Source organism: Canis lupus, chromosome 20 (genome assembly GCF_011100685.1).
Source record: "Canis lupus familiaris isolate Mischka breed German Shepherd chromosome 20, alternate assembly UU_Cfam_GSD_1.0, whole genome shotgun sequence".
Lineage (NCBI taxonomy): Eukaryota > Metazoa > Chordata > Mammalia > Carnivora > Canidae > Canis > Canis lupus.
The window spans coordinates 51,266,275-51,287,537 of NC_049241.1; the positions used below are offsets into that span (position 1 = coordinate 51,266,275).

Genomic DNA, 21,263 nt, shown 5'->3' on the forward strand with positions numbered 1-21,263 from the left:
CAGGTATCTACCCAGGAGAAATGAAAACCTATGTCTGCACAAAGACTTGTATGTGAATGTTCATTACAGCATTTTTCTAATAGCCCCAAAGTGGAAACCACTGGAATGTCCATCAGCTGGTGAATGGATAAACAAAATGTGGTACATCCATACAATGGAGTATGACTCATCAATAAAAAGAGGAATATGTTGCATATGTACTGATACACACAATAGCATGGATGAAACTCAAGGTAATTATGCTACGTGAAAGAAGCCAGACACGAAAGATCCCATATAATATGATTCCATTGTCCATAAGAGACAATGTAGGTTAGTGGTTGCCTGGGGCTAGAGGTAGGAATAGGGATTAACTGTAAACAAGCATGAGGGCCATTACTGGGGTGATGAAAATATTTTAAAATCGTGTGTATTGTGATGATAGTTGAACAACGTGGCAAATTTACTAAAAACCAGTGACTTATACTTAATGAGTAAAAATTTTGTGGATGTAAATTTTCCTTCAATAAGATTATTAAAAAAGAAACCCAACTTCTCAAAATACATACTGAGTGCTTTGTTTGCTTCCTACCCTCAGAGATCCTGCTGTTTAAGTAGGGGAGACAAAAAAAAAGTAGGGGAGACAGTTCATAAAAATAAATATATATTACAATGTTAGGAAGTTTCCATCATGGAAAACAGTACCCAGTTTCCTTATAAGATTAAAAATAGAAATACCATATGATCTAACAATCCTAGCTCTGGGTATATATCCAAGGGAAATGAAATCAGTACCTTGGGGGAGCCTGAGTGGCTCAGTCCTGACTCTTGATCTCAGCTTAGGTCTTGATCTCAGGGTTGTGAGTTCAAGCCGGGCGTTGGGATCCACACTGAGTGTGGAGCCTACTTAAAAAAAAATCAGTATCTTGAAGAGATATTGATGCTCCCATGTTCATTGTAGCATTATTCACAGTAGCCAAGGTAGGGGTTCATCAAAGGATGAATGAATAAAGAAAATGTGAGATATATACATGTTTGTATATATATTACATATATGTATTACATATATGCTTATAAATCACATATATATAACATAAAATGTGTGTGAGAGAGAGATGCACACATACATATTCACAATAGAATATTATTCAGCAATAGAAGGGAATCCTGCCATTTGCAACAATATGGATGAAACTGGATGACACAATGCTAAGTTAAATAAGCCAGACACAGACAAATACCATATGATTTTGTTTATTTGTGGAAACTAAAAAAATGGGATTCACAGAAGCACAAAATGAATGGTGGTTTCTAGGGGCTGAGGAATAGGGGAAATGGGGAGATGTTGGCCAAAGGGTATAGACTTTCAGTTACAAGATGAATAAGTTCTGGGGCACCTGGGTGGCACAGCTGGTTAAGGGCCTGACTCCTCGTGTCAGCTCAGGTTGTGATCACAGGATCTTGAGCTCAAGCCCTGTGTTGGGCTCTGAGCTGAGTATGGAGCCTGCTTAAGACTTTCCCTCTGCCCCTCTCCACCAATCTCTCTCTCAAATGAATGAATGAATGTATGAATGAATGAATGAATGAATGAATAAGTAAATAAGTAAGTAAGTAAATAAATAAATAAATAAATAAATAAATAAATAAATAAATAAATGTGTCTTTAAAAAATAAGGTGAGGGGCCACTTGGGTGGCTCAGTGGTTGAGTGCTTTTGGCTCTGGTCATGATCCTGGGGTCCCGGGATGGAGTCCCGCATCAGGCTCCCCGCAGGGAGCCTGCTTCTCTCTCTGTGCCTCTTATAAATAAATAAATTTTTAAAAATGACGATGTCATCACTTAAAAAAATAAGATGAATAAGATTAAGTTCTAAGATGACTTTTAAAAAATAAGATAAAAAAATAAAATAAAAAATAAGATGAATAAGATGAAGTTCTGAGGATATAATTATGGAATGGTAATTGTAGTTAATACTGTATTGTTTAGTTGGAATTTGCTAAGACACTAGTGTCCTCATTCTACCCACACAAAAAATGAGAACTAAGTGAGGTACTGGGCGTGTTAATGAGCTGGATTGTGAAAAAAAAAAAATGAGCTGGATTGTGGTAATCATTTCACAAGATATACGTATATCAAATCCTCATGTTGTACACTTTAAATACATGCAGTTTTTAATTGTTAATTATACCTCAGTAAAGCTGGGGGAAATGCTTCTTAAACTTTCACAAGTGGGGAGAGCTTGTGAAAAATACTACTTCCTGGGCCTGACCAGGGCTGGAAGATTCTGATGCCAGGGTCCGGGACTGCATTTTTGCTCTGTGTTGCTCCTGATGTAACCCATCCATGACTTGGAATTTTCAGAATGCTGGCTTGGGGCTGATTTTGGGCTGTAAGATACTGCCCAAAGGAAATATGGCTTGGACAAGGCCATTGCTTTGTCATTTCCACGTGGAAATCATTCTCATCCAGGGTGATTGCACACCCTTGGGGGACATTTGGCAAAGTCTGGAGACATTTCCAGTTTCCTCACCTGAGGGTGGAGGTGCTATTGGCATCTGGTGGGTAGAGGTCAGGGATGCTGCTGATCATCTCATAGTGCACAGGAAAGTCTCCCATGACAGAGGATTATTATTATTTTTTAAAATAATTTTTAAGATTTATTTATTTATGATAGACAGAGAGAGAGAGGCAGAGACACAGGAGGAGAGCGAAGCAGGCTCCACGCTGGGAGCCCCACGCAGGACTCAATCCCGGAACTCCAGGATTGCGCCCTGGGCCAAAGGCAGGCACTAAACCGCTGAGCCACCCAGGGATCCCAGACAGAGGATTATTTGGCCCCAAATGTCAGAAGTGCTCAGGTTGAGGCACAGTATGTGCCCTTCTGTTTCCTTCCATCTGATCAGCTGGTTCAGGACTCTTAGGCCAGTGTTGGGAGTGTGAGGCAACTTCTGGGGGCACCCCCAATGCCTTGATTAGAGGCTGTCTGGTCACACCTCTTTGCCAGGTAGTTTTAATAACTTAGTGATTGCCTTTGGAGAGGCCGTTGTGGTTAATTAGTGGTCGTTTCCGGGAAGGAGGTGCTTCACGTGAAGTTCCTCTGATTTAATGGCCAGGGCAGGCCCACTCCTCATTCCTGCTCAGTGTGGTGAGGAAGATTTTCTTTACGGTTCCGGAGTGCAGATGCTGTGTGTTTTTACTTCATGTGCCAGGAGGTGGGTGATTCCTCAGGCTCTGCCCAGTGTTTTCCTTTAGGGCCTGGTGGTTACAATGGGTGGTGGCCACAGGACTCAGGCCAAAGAAGGCTGGAGTGAGCTGAGGGAGGCAAGACAAGATTTAAGGATCTAGGAAGAGAAGAGAGGAAGGAAACCAGGAAGCCCAAGCTTGAAGTGGATTAGAGAAGTGGGGAGAAGTATTCTGGTGATTTACATAAACAGAATCATGTGGTAGGTCCTCCTCTATGCCTGGCTTCTTTGATGTGGCATAATGTTTTTGAGATTTGTCTGTATTTTTGCCTAGAGTTATAGCGTGTTTATTCTCCATACTGAACAGCAGGGCTCTGTAAACTACAGTTGGCAAGCCAAATTTACCTCCCTGCCTGCTTTTGTAGGAACTAGGAGCTAAGAAGGTTTTTAGAATTCTTAATTGTTAGGGGGAGGTAAAGAACAATATTTTGTGACCCGTGAAAATAGGAAATGATCAAATTTCAGTGTCTACTTATAAAGGTTTATTGGAACATAGCTGTGCCTACACAGTTATATAATTGTCTATGGCTGTTCTCACTCTGCAACTCACAGTTGTGATGGAGAGTATGGCCCACATGTCCTAAAATAATTATCTGACCCTTCCCAGAAAAAGCTCATGACCCCCACGTTTAGCATTCCATTTAATGAATACATAACTGTTTTGTTGTTGTTAGACGTTGACACAGTCTTCAGTTTTTGGCTATTGTGAATAAAGCTGCTGTGAATATTTTTGTACATATCCTTTGGTGGAGAGAGGCACTCATTCCAGGAGTAGAATTACTGGATCATAGGGTAAGGGCATGTTTAGCTTTGGTAGACATTGCCAAATCATTTACCAAAATGGCCATACCATTTTGGACTTCTCTAGGAGTGTTCTGATCTTGATAACGGTTGGCAAATTTTTTTCTTTTCTCTCTCTTCTAACACTTGCAAATTTTTCTTTTTTCATTTTAGCTATCCTGGTGTGTGTGTGTGCATGCGCACGCGTGTAAGCTGATATTGCATTGAGGTTTCACTTTGCATTTCCCTGATGACTAATGTTGAACAGCTTTTCATGAGTCTTGGCCATTTGGATATCCTCTTTTGTGAAGTGTCTGTTCAACTCTTGTCCACTTAAAGAGACAGACAATTCTTTATTTGAGGGCATTCTATGTGTATTGTAGATATGAGCCCTTGGTCAGTCAGTGGACATATATCCATGGCTTGTCTTTTAGCGGTATCTTTTGATGAGTGAAAAAAATCATCTTGGTACAGCCTAACATTTTCCTTTATGCTTTATGTGCTTTATGTCTTGTTAAAGAAACAATTGCTTATCCTAAAGTCACAAAGATGTTGTAGGTTTTATTTTAAAAGCTTTCTTGACTTTGCTTTACATTTAACTGTGAAAGACATCAGGAATTGAGATTTGTATATGGTGTGAGGTAGGGATCAAGGTTTATCTTCTTCCATATATACAATGGTCCCAGCATCATTTATTGAAAAGACTAGGCTTTCCTTGCTGCTCTGCCAGTTGTTTTGGTTTGACATAAATAACCACATGCTCCAGCATTCCAAAAAGGCAAGAAAATCTTCAGAAAAACTCCTTTTCCTGCCCAAAGCTCCTACTCTGCTAGTTAACATTCCTTATCTCCAGGAAGTTAACCATTTCTTGTTTCTTTCCCAAAGTTTTATGTATAAACATGTAAATACCCAGAATTCTCCCCCTCTTTTTTTTTTTCCATATAAGCCATATCACATTATGCATTCTGTTCTACATCTTGGTTTCCTATTAGCAATTAAAAATAAACTTCTAAGGTATTACATGGAAAAAATATCCTTTTGTTTTTTTGTTACTGTGAGACCTGTCATTATGTGAATGGAATGCAATTTCTTTAGCTAAATCTCCCTGATGGAGAACTAGGTTCTTTCCAGTCTTTTGCTACAAAGTTTAGTGAATAGCTGTGTCCACTTTTCATTTTGCACATGTGTATGGGTGAATTTTTATTTGAGAGAGAGAGAACACGCCCATGCACAACAAGGGGAGCAGGGAGAGAGAGAAGTAGGCTCCTTGCCAAGCAAGGAACCCAATGCAGGGCTTGATCCTAGGATCCTGAGCTTAAGGTGGGAGGAGGAACAAGCATCCTCACCTATGTAGGTGTTCCATGAGTTTTTTTTTTTTTAATTTTTAAAAAGATCTTATTCTTATTTATTTTAGAGACTGAGATAGTGACAGAGAGCAGGAGCAGGGAGGAGAGGGAAAAGCAGGCTCCCTGCTGAGCATGGAATCCAATACAGGACTTGAACCCAGGATCCTGGGATCATGAACTATGCTGAAGCAGATGTTTAACTGACTGAGCCACCCAGGCACCCCTTCTTCTTCCTCTTTTTTTTTTTTTTTTAAGATTTTTTATTATTTGAGAGTTGGAGCATGGGTGTAGGAGGGGCAGAAAGAGATGGAGAGGGACAAGCAGACTCCCTGCTGAGTGGGGATCCAGACACAGGGCTCCATCCCAGGACCCTGAGACTATGACCTGAAGTCAGATGTTCAACTTACTGAGCCACTCAGGTACCCCATAACTCCCATATATTATCCCTCATGGTTTCCATGAATGGGGAATTGAAGAGCAGCAAAGTGATAAAGTGAGGGATTCTAGCTTGAGGTCTCACATACATTACAGTCATGTACTGGCTAAGGCTACAGTTGTCAGAAAGCTTGGCTGGGGCTGGAGGAGCTGCTTCCGAAGTGGCTCACTCACATGACTGGCAAATTAGTTCCTCTTGCCCTGGGCCTCACCACAGGGCTCCTTGAGTATCCTCAGGATATGGCTGTTGGCTTCCCCCACAAAAACAAAGTGGCACTGCAATGTCTTTTATGACTTCTCTTCAGAAGTCCTGCACTTTCACTTCTATTATATTCCTTTGGCCCTGGTTCCAAGTGGGGATGACCCCATCTGGGGATGAATACCAAAAGGCCAAGAACCTTGGGGGCCCTCTGGGAGGTGCTAGGTACTTGCCTTCAGTGGTAAAAGGCTGGGAATGCCCAGGATGTGGTTCTATGAGGACAAGCAAAGGAGTGATGGCAACAGCTGATGTGGGTAGGGCTAAGTGCATAAGGATTGGGTTTAGTCTGAGAGCACTGAGGAGCCATTCAGGTGCATTCAATGGGTTAGGGAGGAGGTGATCTGATCAGATGGATTCTGCTACAGGATTGGGTAGCTGAATAAGTGGTGAGAGGCCTGAATGGCAGCCCAGGAAGGAGGCTGGGTGGGTCATCTGGGAGAAAGGTAAGGATGACCTAGGTTGGGTGGTGTCCTTGGAGGGGCAGATTGGCAAACTAATTTGAGGGCTATCTGAAAGAAAAACCTGCTGGGCTTGGTAGCAAGCCTCCTGTGATCTCAAACAGAGAGCCATCTCCCTAATCAAGGGTCCTGTAAGAAGCAAGTGGGTCTGCCCAGGACACTCCAGGTAGATCTGGACACCCCAGATCTGATTCCTGATTCCTGGCCACTTGAGGAGAGAGAGAGAGAGAGAGAGAGAACAAGAAAACAATAGAGCGTGAGCTTGAGAGTCCTACCCTGTTGGTGTTCCTGCCTGGCTCCTGTCTGGGGTGAGTGGCAAAGTGTCCCCTTTGTAGACTGGAGTATTGCTGCCACTGCCTGAGGCTTTTGCTGGACCTGGCACCAGGCGAGAGCTCAGTGGCTGTGACTAATTCACTAGCATGTGAGGTGACTCAGCTCTGGCCTTCTGATTGACAATGGCTCAAGGCATGTGGCCATCTCCCCACCAGCCCTGGCTCTCTGGGCTGCCCTGACCTTGGGTGGCCGACACGTAGGCTCTCCTGGCTTCTGGAGTGTGGCCCTTCAGCTCAGGGCTGGAATGTGGCCTCGAAAGCAGGAGCTCAGGCCCGATAAATCTCTCTCTCAAGGTGTTTATGAACACTACTTTGGAGACTGAGAGGTAGAGGCGGAGTTAATACCAGCAAGAGCTGAAACTGGTTTCTTCTGGAAGTTCCAATAATTTCTCTCAAGGGATAAGGCCATTTTTAGGTGGGAGAGGGGTCTCCAGTGGTCCAGCCAGTCACTCTGGAGGTACTCAGAAGGCATCTGTGTTCCTTGGGCAAATCTTTGTCCCTGAGCCCTTGTCCCATGTATCAAAATGGTTGAATCATCCCTTAGTAAAGCAATTACAAAGAGAATCACCAGAGATGGAGCTGTCATAAATGTAGTTGCTCTCCTGTGAGCTGAGGCCCCTGACAAAGAATTATAGTCTATCTCCCCTCTCTCCCCTGTCCTGTGAGCACCCCTGTCTTAAAGTGTTAGGGGCCCAGATACTGGCTCCTTGGCCGGTCTACAGGGTGTGAGCCTCTCCCTGGTGACATGGTCTATCTACCACACCCTTTCTGCTCTTACTCTTTATAATCTACTTCCCCCAGTGCTGCCCCTGGGCCTCCAGGGGGGGCCTGACAACTGACCAACCAGTTGGGGATCACTCTTTTGCACCCTTAGATTCCTGGTCCTTGCTGCTTAGTGTCTGATCTTGGGTAAGCAGCCTCTGAGCCAGATTCCTTTGCAACAAATATCCCAGGTCCTGGGAAATAGGGTCCTGATTCCTTCCTTAATCGTTCAGGATTCCTCTGAAATTAGTATAGTATGTAAGAGCTGAATAAATATATCAACAGCCATCAATTTTAGTCTTATTAATCCAGTCTTCTTGGATCTTTTCGTGTATGGGTAACCCGTTGCAAACAATCTGAGGTCCACTTCTGGCCAGGCTGACCTCTCCCCACCAGCTGTTGGGGGAACATAGTTTGTGTTTATGAATTCACTTGTAAATTCTGTAATACAAAAAATGTAAAAACGTACCACGATGTGTAACCGTTCTGGGGTTTTTGTTGTTGTTGTGGCAGGTAAATTTTTAAAAACTCAGCATCTATTTTTTTTTTTTTAAGATTTTCTTTATTTATTCATTCATGAAAGACACACACAGAGAGGCAGAGACACAGGCAGAGGGAGAAGCAGGCTCTATGCCGGGAGCCTGACATGGGACTCGATCCCAGGTCTCCAGCATCTCGCCGTAGGCCAAAGGCAGGCGCCAAACCGCTGAGCCACCCAGGGATCCCTCAGCCTTCTATTAATGGTTTATTTATTTATTTTTAAACATTTAATTTATTAATGGGAGAGAGACACACACAGAGAGAGAGAGAGAGAGAGAGAGACAGAGGCAGAGACACAGGCAGAGGGAGAAGCAGGCTCCATGCAGAGAGCCTGATATGGGACTCGATCCCAGGTCTCCAGGATCAGGCCCTGGGCTGAAGGCGGCGCTAAACCGCTGAGCCCCCCGGGCTGCCCCAATGGTTTATTTTTTATTGTAAAAAAAAATATATATATATATATAACCTCTACCATCTTAACTATTTTTAAGTATACAGTAGTGTTTACTGCATGCACACAGTTGTGCAGCAGATCTCTGAAACTTTTTTCATCTTGTAAAACAATTTGTTTCCACTGAACTACTTCCCTTTTTCCCCCTCACCAGACCTGCTCACCACCATGGTTTTTTCCCTTCTGCAGGTCTGGTGTCTATTCTTACCTATTTAAGTAACCTCTCCATCCAACGTGGGGCCTAAACTCCCCCAACATCAAGAGCCATCTGCTCTACTGACTGAGCCAGCCAGGTGCTCCTTGTTCTTTTTCCTTCTGAGAGTTTGGCTACTTTAGATACTTCAAATAAGTGGAATTATGTAGTATTTGTCTTTTTGTGACTGGCTTACTTCACTTATCATAATGACCTCAAGGTTCTTGCAGGTTGTCACAAAGGGCAGGATTTCCTTTTTTAAAGCTGAATAATCCATTGTATGTATATACCACATTTTCTTCACCCTTAGCTTTTCCAAAGGCATTTGGATTGCTTTCACTTCTTGAGGACTATGAATAATGCTGCAATGAAGAAGGGTATGCAAATATCTCTGAGATCCTGCCTTTAATTCTTTTGAATATATACATGGAAGTGGGATTACTGGATCATATGGTGATTCCATTTTATTTATTTATTTATTTATTTATTTATTTATTTATTTATTTATTTATTTATTTATAAAGATTTTTTATCAGAGATGGGAAGGGGGGGGAGAGAGAGAGAGGCAGAGACACAGACACAGACACAGGCAGAGGGAGAAGCAGGCACGATGCAGAGAGTCTGACAGGACTAATCCAGGGTCTCCAGGATCACACCCTGGGCTGAAGGCGGCGCCAAACCACCGAGCCACTAGGGCTGCCCCTCCCCCTTGTGTTTGAATACATACATAATTTTTTGATAGTGGCCACTCTAATGGGCATGAAGTGACATATCGTTGTGGTTTTGATTTGCATTTCCCTGATTAGTGATGTTGGGTGTCTTTTCATATGCCTGTTGGTCATTTGTGTATTTTTAGCGACGGTTTATTCAAATCTTTTGCCCATTTTATTTTAAAAAAGGAAGAAAGTTTTTTTTTTTTTTAAAGATTTTATTTATTTATTCGAGAGATTGAGAGAGAGAGGGGCAGAGACACAGGCAGAGCGAGAAGCAGGCACCATGCAAAGAGCCTGACATGGGACGCGATCCAGGGTCTATCAGGATCACGCCCTGGGCTGCAGGTGGCGCTAAACCGCTGCGCCACCGGGGCTGCCCCCTTTTGCCCATCTTTAAAAAAGATTTTATTTATTCATGAGAGAGAGAGAGAGGCAGAGACACAGGCAGAGGGATAAGCAGGCTCCATGCAGGGAGCCTGATGTGGGGCTCGATTCCCAGACCCCAGGATCATGCCCTGGGCCAAAGGGAGACGCTCAACCACTGGGCCACCCAGGGGTCCCAAATCTTTTGCCCATTTTAAAAACCAGGTTGTCATCTTTGAGTTGTAGCTCTTCGTTCTGGATATTAACAACTTAACAGATACACGGTCTGCAATTTTTTCCCCCATTCTGCAGGTTGTTTTTTCACTTTGTTTTTGTTTTTTAAAGATTTTATTTATTCAGTCATGACAGACACAGAGAGAGGAGCAGAGACCTAGGCAGAGGGAGAAGCAGGCTCCATGCAGGGAGCCTGATGTGGGACTCCATCCTGGATCCCGAAATCACGCCCTGAGCCGAAGGCAGATGCTCAACCCCTGAGCCACCCAGGCGTCCCTGTCTTTTCACTTTGTTGCCTCCTTTGCTGTGCATAAATTAAGTTTGATGTAGTCCCATCTATTTTAGCTTCCATTGCTTGTGCTTTCCTGTCCTATTCAATAAGTCCTTGCTAAATCCAACGTTGTGAAGGGGTTCCCTGTCCCCCCACCCCCGCTTTTTCTTCTAAGAATTCAATGCTTTCAAGTCTATGTTTAGGTCTTAAACCCATTTTGAATTAATTTTTATATGGTGTAAGGTAAGGATCCAACTTTACTTTTTGAACGTGGATACCCAGTTTTCCCAACATCATTTGTTGAAGAGACTATCCTTTCCCCCACGTTCTGGTGATTTTTTTTTTTTTTTTTTTTTTAAACACACAGGCTGTGGAAGTGGCCCGGGCCTCACCACACTGGGAGATCCCTGATGCTAGCTGCATAGTTTGCGCATCCTCAAGATTTTCTGCGATTGGCACCTTTTAAAGATGAGATGGAGACTGGGTCCAAGTTACGGGTCCAAGGTCCCTATAGTGAGCTTATAGGTGGAGTGGAGTTCAAGTCCTCAGTTAGAATCCCAAGAGCTCAAATGCAGGAGCCCTGCGGGGATGTTCGCTGTTTTATGCATAGCACCGTAGGCAGAATGAATGAATGAATGAACCTCTCAGGAAAGGCTCCCAGCAAACCGCGGAGCTTGGACGAGCCCACAACTCCACGCGGGGGTGTGCGCCCATCTCGCGCATGCGCAGCCCCCGTGCACGACCTATTCCACTCTATCTGCCCGCACATGGTATGGCCTCTCTCCCTATGGTACGTCCCGCCTTCCCCCCCACGCCCGGGCCGAGATGGTACACGCCGCCTCCGCTCGCCGCCCCTCCCCATCGGTTTCCGCGCGAAAAGCCAGGGCTGCCTCTGCTGCCGCGGCTGTCTCTGCTGCAGTTTCCAAGATGCCTGCCCGCACCGCCCCGGCCCGGGTGCCCACGCTGGCCTCCCGAGCCCTCTCACTGCCCGATGATGTCCGTAGGCGGTAGGTGCTGTGGGGGTCTGTGAAGCCCGGCGGGGGAGAGGGGTGGGGTGGAGAAGTGGCACGGCGTTGGGGGTGGGGGAGGCTTCTTCCCCTCTGGTAGCCCGTGGCTGCTGCTGACAGGCGGGCGCGCATGCGCGGGACGGCGCGGCGGCGGTTGGCGCGGGCAGGGTGGCACTTCCGGTCGCGCGCACCCCTGGCCGTTTGGCGCCAAAATGGGCCGAGGCCCCTCACAGTTCCCTGGTGACTAGAAACTTGGGGTCACTTCTGATCTCAAAGTAGAGCGAGCTTTGGGTTCTCCTCAGGGATCCCCTGCCTGGAGGAGCCACGGGCCTGGCTCCTGCCTCCAGTCTGGTCGCGCAGGAAGTGGGCAGCCCCGCGGCCTCAGGACACCCCTCGGCCCGGGCACTTCGGCCTCCACTTCCGGTGCCCGGTCCGCTTGGAGGGTCGGGCTAGTCTGGTCCCTGGGGGCATTTGGGGGGGGGTCCCCTTGGCACTCCACGCAGCGCATCCCGATGGCGGCCTCCAGAGACAGACGTCGCCGCTCGGGGCCCGGGCGCGGCCGGCTCAGGTTTGCGACCCCCGACTTTCTTGGGGGGCTTCCTCCATCTCCGACTGCTGGGGAAGTCGCATTCTGGAAGGAACTCTCACCATGCAGTGCAGGACCAGGGCTCGGGCGGCATGAAGGCTGAATGGTCTTTTCTAGTAAATCTGTGCCTCTGAGCTGTGGGCATCAAGGAAGCCTTGCTAGGGAGGACTGGCTGCAGTTTCGTGTGTTTGTGCGTGTGCACGTGTGCAAAGCCAGTGGCCGCTGGTGTGTGTGTGTGCCCCATGCCAGTGGCCACAGGTGTGTGCATGTGTGCCCCCCATGCGGGTGGCTGCAGTGTTTGCATGTGCCCCCTATGCTGGTGGCCGCAGGTGTATGCATGTGTGTGTGTGCCCCATGCCAGTGGCCGCGGGTGTGTGTTTACGTACGTTGCACAGCAGTTAATGTTGCACAGCAGTTAATGTCGGGACTGGCTGTAGCAATTCTATGCAGGTGAGTCAGGGGCAAGAACACTGGGCCCTTGCTTGTGCAGGGCGCTAATTTCACTCCTGAAAACTGGCACTCCTTGGAACACTAGTCACTGGAACCTTGACCAGGCGCTGAATGCTTCAACCAGATTTGTGAGCTGGTGTTGACATTTCCCTATTTCCCTGTGCTTGGTTCCTGTGGGTGTGCCAGGCCAGTCTTTTGGGCTTTTGGAATTGGAGTGTGTGTGTGTGTGTGTGTGTGGGGGGGGGGTTATTCGGGGCTCCCTACCAGGTGTTTAAGGCTCAAACCACTTCTTAATCACAGAGGGTGTGTGTCTTGCTAAAGAATCCCTATTTGTATCCTCCCAAGATGTGACTTGAAATAGAATTATGGAAATCCCTGGCTTTGTGATATTAGGCTCCAACATAGAGATGTTTGGGCCTAGTCTTCTTTGATGGTGAGAACTCTCCACTGGCTGGTTTAACCTTGGGCAAGTGTCATAAACAAGCTGTACCTGTGGACTAAGTTTAACATGGGCTTTAAACTGATCCTGGGGGATCCCTGGGTGGCGCAGCGGTTTGGCGCCTGCCCTTTGGCCGGGGGCACGATCCTGGAGACCCGGGATCGAATCCCACATCGGGCTCCCGGTGCATGGAGCCTGCTTGTGTCTCTGTCTCTGTCTCTGTCTCTCTCTCTGACTATCATAAATAAATTAAAAAATAAATAAAAAAAATAAATCAACTGATCCTGGATGAAATGACAGTATGCCTTGAATATGAAGGCCCGCGTGTTTAGCATGGTTATCGGCTAATCTAGTTTTCTCAGTTCTGCCAGTCACTAATTGTATAAAGCATTTAACGTTTGCTCATTTAACCTTTAAGAGTTCTTTTTTTAAGATTTTATTCACTTGTTATGACAGAGAGAGAGAGAGAGAGAGAGGGGCAGAGGCAGACAGAGACACAGGCAGAGAGAGAAGCAGGCTCCATGCAGGTAGCCTGATGCGGGACTTGATCCCAGGACCCTGGGATCACGACCTGAGCCAAAGGCAGATGCTCAGCTGCTGAGCCACCCAGGCGTCTCTAACCCTTAAGAGTTCTTAAGAGTGGGTGCTGTAGGAGTTCACTACTGAGGCAGCAGGGAATTCCTGCTGATGTCCACTTCTCGCCAAAACCTTTCCTTTCAACTAGGGTTTTTTAACAGGCCACTGCCTTATGGGTTTTCTTGGGCCGGTGCAAATGTTTGGGTGAATTTGAATGCTCTTAGGTGAGTTTTACAATCCACCATTAACCCTAGGTCTCATGTTACTTTGAACTAGAATTGCCTACTGTAGGTGCAGTTTTGGGTGCCTGCTTTAAACCATGGGGTGAACACTGAAAACTTCTTAAAAATTTTATTTATTCATGAGAAACACAGAGAGAGAGGAAGAAACATAGAGGGCAAAGCAGGCTCCCTGCGGGGAGTCATGTGGGACTGGATCCTAGAACCCCAGGATCCCGCCCTGAGACGAAGGCAGATGCTCAACCACTGAGCCACCTAGGTGCCCCAGGTGGACATTGAAATTATCTACTTATGGGACTTTCAACCTCTTTTCTCACATTTTGAATTTCGGTGTACAAAATACATAAACATGGCATTCAACACTCCCTTAAACTTAGATTTGTAAAAAGAGATAATAACTTTTTAAAAGATCTTACTTATTTGACAGCACAAGCAGGAGGAACAGAAGGATAGGGAGAGAAGCAGGCTCCTTGCTGAGCAGGGAGCCAGATGTGAGGCTTGATTCCCCAAGACCCGGGGATCCTGATTTGAGCTGAGGGCAGATGCTTAGCCAATTGAGCCACCCAGATGCCTCTATAACTTCTTGATCTATGAAAATTAGAGAAGTATAATTTAGAACGCAAGAGGTGCTTAAGTCCAGTAGAATACTCTAGGAACAAAACTAGGCCTGGTCCTCATGCATTTCTGTCACTTTTGCTAACTTGTCTATATATGCCATCTTTTTTTTTTTTTTTTTTAACACACAGTTCTATTAAATATGTAGGGATACTAGAAAGTATTTTCAGTGTCTGGGTTATTAAGTCTTTATTTTTGAAGTAAAATATGCCCAAATCTAAAAATTACGCCTTTCGGGACAAGCTGCATTTTTCCACTTATTTTTTTCTTACTCTGTCCAAGCCATCATTTGTACAAAGTGATAAATCTCTCACTGGTCTCCTGTTGTTGAGGTCTTTTCTGTAAGTGGAAGCTGTGAGCCTCTTACAAAAGTTGGATCGATGGTTTCCTTGCCCCATACATTGCCTGTTGCACCAGTCCTGAAGTCCAAAATCCCTGTCCACTTGCCTGACTCATCTTATGCTTTTCTCATAAGACATACAGACCTTTTAGGTTCTCAGGGCCTGAGACTATGCAGAGCTGCCAGCATGATGCTGGGCTCTATCTACCCCTTCCCTAAGTTGGCTATTGTCCATTCATCCTTAAGACTGTGCTCAGAAAGACCATCCCTTTTCCCCAGAACAGGAAAGGTGTTGAGTTCTGCTCGTGCAGCCTGCACGCTCGCTGCCTTTGCAACCTTGGAGTTGATGGTGATTTATTTGCCTTATTTACTGTAGCTGTAGCTTGGTGTAGAGTAGACTCTGAAAGGCATACATGCCAGGCTTTCCCCTTTAAATGAAGCCTGGATTCACACACAGATTGTAGCAACCTCCTTTGTACAGCTCTGATTAGCCTTAGTAATTGTGACAGCTTTTTTTTTTTTTTAAACTGCTAGTCATTCTGTAATTAGATTAAGCTGGGTTTCAAGTTCTCAGCTCTGGTTCCATGGCTCCGACTGATTGGGTATTGAAGAGGGGAAAACTGACTTTTCTGTTTCTCCCCTTCAGGAATATTCTAGAGGTGCAGGCCACTGGGGTTCAAATTCCTTCCTACCATAGCTGTAGGACTAAGTTGTTTAACCACTTGGTGTTTTACCTGTAAAATGGAATGGCACTGCCTATTCTGCCTGGACGTTATGAAGACCAAGGAGCTGATAAGTGTAAATGTGGTAGACCAGTCCCTGTAATAAAACCTTCTGTATGGGAACCCTGGGTGGCGCAGCGGTTTAGCGCCTGCCTTTGGCCCAGGACGCGATCCTGGAGACCCGGGATCGAGTCCCACGTCGGGCTCCCGGTGCATGGAGCCTGCTTCTCCCTCTGCCTATGTCTCTCTGCCTCTCTCTCTCTGACTATCATAAATAAAAAAAAAAAAAAAAAAAAAAAAAAACCTTCTGTGTGATTTATCACACGGTCAGGTGTATATACATATTTTTAAAATATTTTATTTATTCATGAGAGACCGAGACACAGGCAGAGGGAGAAGCAGGCTCCATGCGGGGAGCCCGACATGGGACTCAATCCTGGGTCTCCAGGCTAAGGCCCTGGGCTGAAGGCAGTGCTAAACCGCTGAACCACCTGGGCTGCCCCAGGTGTATATTTCATTCCCATTAGGGGAACATAACTTAGAGTAGCAACGTGCAGATAGATACTGAGGCGGATGTTAATGTAGCTGTGTATGCCACGTAGAGATGATTTGTGTTCATGCTTCTCATTCCAACCTTCATCTTTGCTTGGCATGTAGAATAGTCTAGACTTGTTCCTTCTGCTGCCACCGTAGCTTTTGTGCCAGGTATCCAGTCTTACTCTTGATCAGGCATCCTACTCAAGGATTGAGGTGATGTTCTAACCTCTTTCATCTCTTGGTATCTTGCTTTTTAATCCTTTCTATTCTTGGTTTTTGTGATGCTGTTTACTACCAGGGAACCTTTCTTCCCTGATTTCTCCCCCCTTGCCCCCCAATCATTTTTCTTTCTTTCTTTCTTTCTTTCTTTCTTTCTTTCTTTCTTTCTTTCTTTCATTCCTTGGCCTTTATCTCTTCTAGGCTTAGGACTTGGAGCAGTTAGGCTTGTCAGCTGGACAGGACTACTTCCAGTTTTGATGCATCTCAGAAGAGCCAATTTTAATTTCTAGCTACTGAATAGTGGCTACTGTTAAAAAAAAAAATGTCACTCATCACACTTATGACCTGTAAACTTTTTCCCTAACGAAATGTTCTGAATTTCCGATACTGTCTTAGTTTTAATTGCATCCATAACAAATTATATTAGTGTTTTAAATAGAATCTAAATTCGTTTTAACAGTTCTTTTTTTTTTTTTTTTTTTTTTTTATTTTTTTTAAATTTTTTTTTTTAATTTTATTTATTTATGATAGTCACATAGAGAGAGAGAGAGAGAGAGAGGCAGAGACATAGGCAGAGGGAGAAGCAGGCTCCATGCACCGGGAGCCTGACGTGGGATTCGATCCGGGGTTTCCAGGATCGCGCCCTGGGCCAAAGGCAGGCGCCAAACCACTGCGCCACCCAGGGATCCCCGTTTTAACAGTTCTGCAGATCAGAAATCTGGTATGGGTCTCGCTGGATGAAATAAGAATGCAGCCTGCCAACACTTTCTGGAGGCTCTAAGGGAGAGTGTTTCTTTAACTCTTTCAAATTGTTGGCAGAATTCAGTTCCTTGTGGTTATAAGATGGAGGTCCCTCTTCTCTTACTGGCTCTAACCATGCCCGGCTTCTGGAGGTAATGTATCCTTTGGCTCATGGCACACTTCTTCCATATTTAAAGTCAGAGCCAGTTCTCATGTCACAGCTCTCTCTGCCCCTTCTTTAGTCAAGATCTCTTGAAATGCAGCTAGGAAGTTTTTCTGGTCTTAAGGATTTAAGTGATTAGATTGGGTCCACCTAGCTAATCCAGGATGATCTGGCCATCTCAAGGGCTATAACCTTAATCGTATCTGCAGAGTCCCTTTTACCAATAAGACAACATATTCACAGGTTCTGGGAGATTAGAGCATGGACATCTTTTTGGAGGAAAGGCTCATTATCCTGCCTACCACAGATAGCACCTCCGATAGCCCCACCCCATCTGCCATGCACCCAGTTACAAAGGCAGAGTTGGTGGAGTTTTGTAACTTCTCTAGTGTGGTTTCCACTCCTGCTGCTAAGTCATGTTACAGACCAGGATTTCTAGTGTAGGGTGTTAGAGTGATTTAACATTTTATAATCTCTTCCTGTCTAATCTACATTATGTATTTTTTGCCAGATTAACTTTCCTAAAACATGGCTCTGATGTCTTGGGTTCCTCCCTCCTCCATGATTCCTTCAGTGGTTTAACTAGGGAACAAAATCAATTTTTTAGCCTGAGGTTATTGACCTCCCTCAGACTGGCACCCAGCCTGACTTGTGTGGGTTTCTTGGGTGTACCCTGAGCCAGCTCCCCCACTGTAGTGCTCCTGTTTGGGCAGCCCCCCTGCTCCACTCCCACTGTGCACACCATTCCCCTGGGCCGGTCCTTCCTGATGCTGTTTATACCCTTGCTCTTCAGAAGCCCTCAGGTCTGAACTGTATTAGTTTTATCCTTTAGTTGTTAATAGGTTCTATTTCCCTAACAGAACTGTGTGAGGGAAGCAACTAGAAATGAATCCTGGGATCTTAGGCTGGAAGGGAGCTAAGGTTTGATCTCTTCTATAACATGGCTGCTGTTCTGCGTATTGTATTTAGTCCCTCACATCTATTTCTGGGTTGGAATGTAAAGCGGATGCGAGGCGGTGTCCTCAGTTTTAACAGGGAAGGGAGGGACTCTGGTGGAAGCCTGGGTGTCAGAGGAGGGACACCGACCAGTCTCCTTCCTGTCACCCTCTGGTTCCTCAGTGCCTGCCCTGGGCTCCTTACCTTCCTCTGTGGGGCCAGCCAGGTCACAATCCAGTCTTCACAGGGCAAGACATTTTAGGTATTGTCAAGATTTGTGTTCCTTTCTGCCAGGCTAAATAATCCCGATTCATAGAAGAGGTTGACAGAATTTGTGCCCAGATGTAGTTGTCAGCATGGTGAAAACGGTACTTTGAGGAGCTTCATGGTCAGCTGAGCAGTCCTTAATACCTGAGGTAACCTCAGGTTCAAGAGGCTGTTTTGCCAAGGTCTCATGAGTAGAATGACAGAGAATTCTGATGTTACGCTCTTGCAGCAGCATGTGTGCCTCTGGCTGTGCATACAGAGTTCTGCAGCTATTCTCCTTTGGCTCTCCCCGAGTTACTTCAAGGGTAGGATGACTTTGAAGGGGTTACATGTGCTCTGTGTGCGTGTGTGTGTGTGTGTCCGCGTGTGTGTATACTATTGTATATACTACCACTGGATCTGCAGTCAGTCTTTCTATAAAAAGACTACAAAAAGACCTTTCCTGACCCACCCAGGACTATCCCTGCCCGGCAGTCCCTGCATCCTGTTACCCAGCTCTTACATGGAACAGGGCTTGGCATATAGTAGGTACCTACAGATGTGGTGGGGATCTAAGTTAGGGGCAGGGCCCACGTGTACTCAGAGCAGCCTCTGTATGACATTAATCCAGCAAATCCCATTGCTTCCATTCCTGGTTTTGCTGCTCCCGTTTGCTCTTTGGAAAAACCAGCCTGGGAGAGCTCTGTTCTTGCCCTTTTGGCTAGTGATAACGGAATATGTTGTCTGCATGGATGCTGGGTGGGAGGGTCCAGAAATGTTGGAGGCCCTGTCCCTGCCCAGGGCACTTCTTCAGTGACTGATGCTAACCCAGCTGGTTAGACTTGTTCTCCCCATACTGTCCACAGTTGGCACCCACCCGAGGAACCACAGCTTGTCCACTCACTTCCTTTTTCCTCAGTGTCTTCTGCTCTTTTTCCTTGATTCTTCTCCCCCTGCCCCCCGCCCACAAGAGGCAAGATACTAATCTTCAGTAATCAAATCAGGCTGTGCTTTTCCAGCCAAACTCATGATGGTTCTGTACTCCTGAATGACTAGGTATAAACATTCCAAAGGAGGAGCTCTCCAGTGAGATGCCAGCCGGCAACTTTTTTTTTTTTTTTTTTTTTTTAAGATTTATTTATTCACGAGAGACAGAGAGGCAGAGACACAGGCGGAGGGAGAAGCAGGCTCCGTGCAGGGAGCCCGACGCGGGACTCGAACCCCGGGTCCCCAGGATCATGCCCTGGCCTGAAGACAGCACTAAACCGCTGAGCCACCAGGGTTGCCCCAGCCAGCAACTTTTAATCTATCACCACTGACTGTGGGCTCTCCCTACTATACCTGATGCCTGACTTCCCTTTTGTGGGGCTTGAACACTTGACTCTGAGATCAAGACCTGAGCTGAGATTGAGAGTAGGATGCTTAACCGACTGAGCTGCCCTGGTGCCCCTACGTCCCCATTTCTTCTGCTGTTGGGCCCCCCCCCCCCCCACCTGGCCATTGAGAATGTTAGCTGGCTGTTCCTTTCAACATCTTATGACCCTGGTTCCATTCCTTCTAACACTGGCCACCCCATGGTGTGGCCTTTCACAGGGTCTTGCCAGACCAGCTGGAGGAAGACCTCTTTAGGTCTTTTAATGAGAGGACCCCAACTCTGTGGCCTGCGTCCATTTCCCCAGTTCCTTTGGAAGTAATCCTGTTATAGATCTACTCTATTCTCTCACCATCAGAAAAATTGCTCCCTAATGGGCAATGGGGGAGACCCCATTCAGATTGTAAGTGACTTAACGACTGCTATAGGCATTATAATAGGATTTCTAGCTCACGGGTAGGAGAAAACCACTGTGGGTTTTGTTGTTGTTTTTGTTTTACCCTAACACTCCCACATGTCAAATTTATTTCTAAAGTTCTTTAAAACTGTGGTGTTCTTACAGTAAATAGAGTTGCATAATAGCCTTTCTTTCTCCCCTGTTTTCTTCCTGCAGGCTCAAAGATTTGGAAAGAGATAGCCTAACAGAAAAGGTAATCTCCACCTCAAGTTTTATTATGGAATGTTACTTTGACAGATGCTTTGTGGCTCATAAAAGGATTAAGTGGAGTCAGCTTTTTTCCATAGTTTTTTTTTTTTTTTAATACTTTTAAAATTTTTTTTTAAAGATTCTTATTTATTTATTCATGTGAGACACACACACAGAGAGGCAGAGGGAGAAGCAGGCTCCATGCAGAAAGCCCGATGTGGGACTCGATCCCCGGACTCCAGGGTCATGCCCTGGGCAGAAGGCAGGTGCTAAACCGCTGAGCCACCCAACGATCCCTTTAAGACTTTATTTTATTTTAGAGAGGGTGCGTGTGTCAGAGTCGCGGGGGTGGGGGGGTGGGGGGTGCAGAGGAAAATAATCTTCAAGCAGATTCCCTCCTTAGTGTAGAGCCCGACATGGGGCTTGATTGCATGACCCATGAGATCATGACCTGAGCTGAAACCAAGAGTTGGAAGCTCAACTGACTCAGCCACCCAGGTGCCCTGGCTTTTTTTTCATAGTTTTGAGGATAACCTAGATATTATTCTTAATGTTCGGTGTTAATATGCTGCTTATTTCTTGGTAACTCCTTGATATACTCCCAATCTAAGTTCCACACTATCAGTCCTGAATTGTAACTTGTCCTGGTCACACTTCTCAAAAGCACAATTTTTTTTCTAATACACCGTTATGTGTTTCTATCCCACCTCTAATCCTTGTATTTTTCATCACTGGAGATGGTGTGATGTGATCTTAAGGAAACATCACAAACATGTCTTGTGAATATTCAGTTTTTCAGGCTGAGTCAGCATTGCCTACTATTCAGCCAGTATTCTGTGACCAGGCAGCTTAATTATCTGTGTATTATTAGTCTTTTAGTGCCTTGGGACTTTGGGGACCCTCTAAACCTATATCCATCTCTTAGGAATGCGTGAAGGAGAAACTGAATCTCTTGCATGAATTTCTGCAAACAGAAATAAAGAATCAGTTATGTGACTTGGAAACCAAATTACATAAAGAAGAATTATCAGAGGTAAGTCAGTTCTCAGCATCCTGGCATCTAGAAAACGTCTCC

General features: G+C 45.6%; 1 protein-coding gene across 3 annotated transcripts in view; it reads left to right on the forward strand.

Annotated features, from left to right (window-relative positions):
* The first annotated feature begins 3,401 nt into the window (after positions 1-3,401).
* DNMT1 (DNA methyltransferase 1) overlaps positions 3,402-21,263 on the forward strand; it is a 56,281-nt gene continuing 38,419 nt past the window's right edge. The window contains exons 1-3 of one of the 3 annotated variants that reach the window (XM_038567349.1): positions 3,402-3,421; positions 20,156-20,192; positions 21,114-21,221. In XM_038567349.1, the coding sequence (XP_038423277.1) occupies positions 3,417-3,421; positions 20,156-20,192; positions 21,114-21,221 (150 nt within the window). In that variant the 5' untranslated portion in view covers positions 3,402-3,416. Of the gene's footprint in view, positions 3,422-11,201; positions 11,362-11,552; positions 11,930-20,155; positions 20,193-21,113; positions 21,222-21,263 lie in introns of those variants that run through there. The other 2 variants (XM_038567347.1, XM_038567348.1) reach the window with 2 other exon arrangements.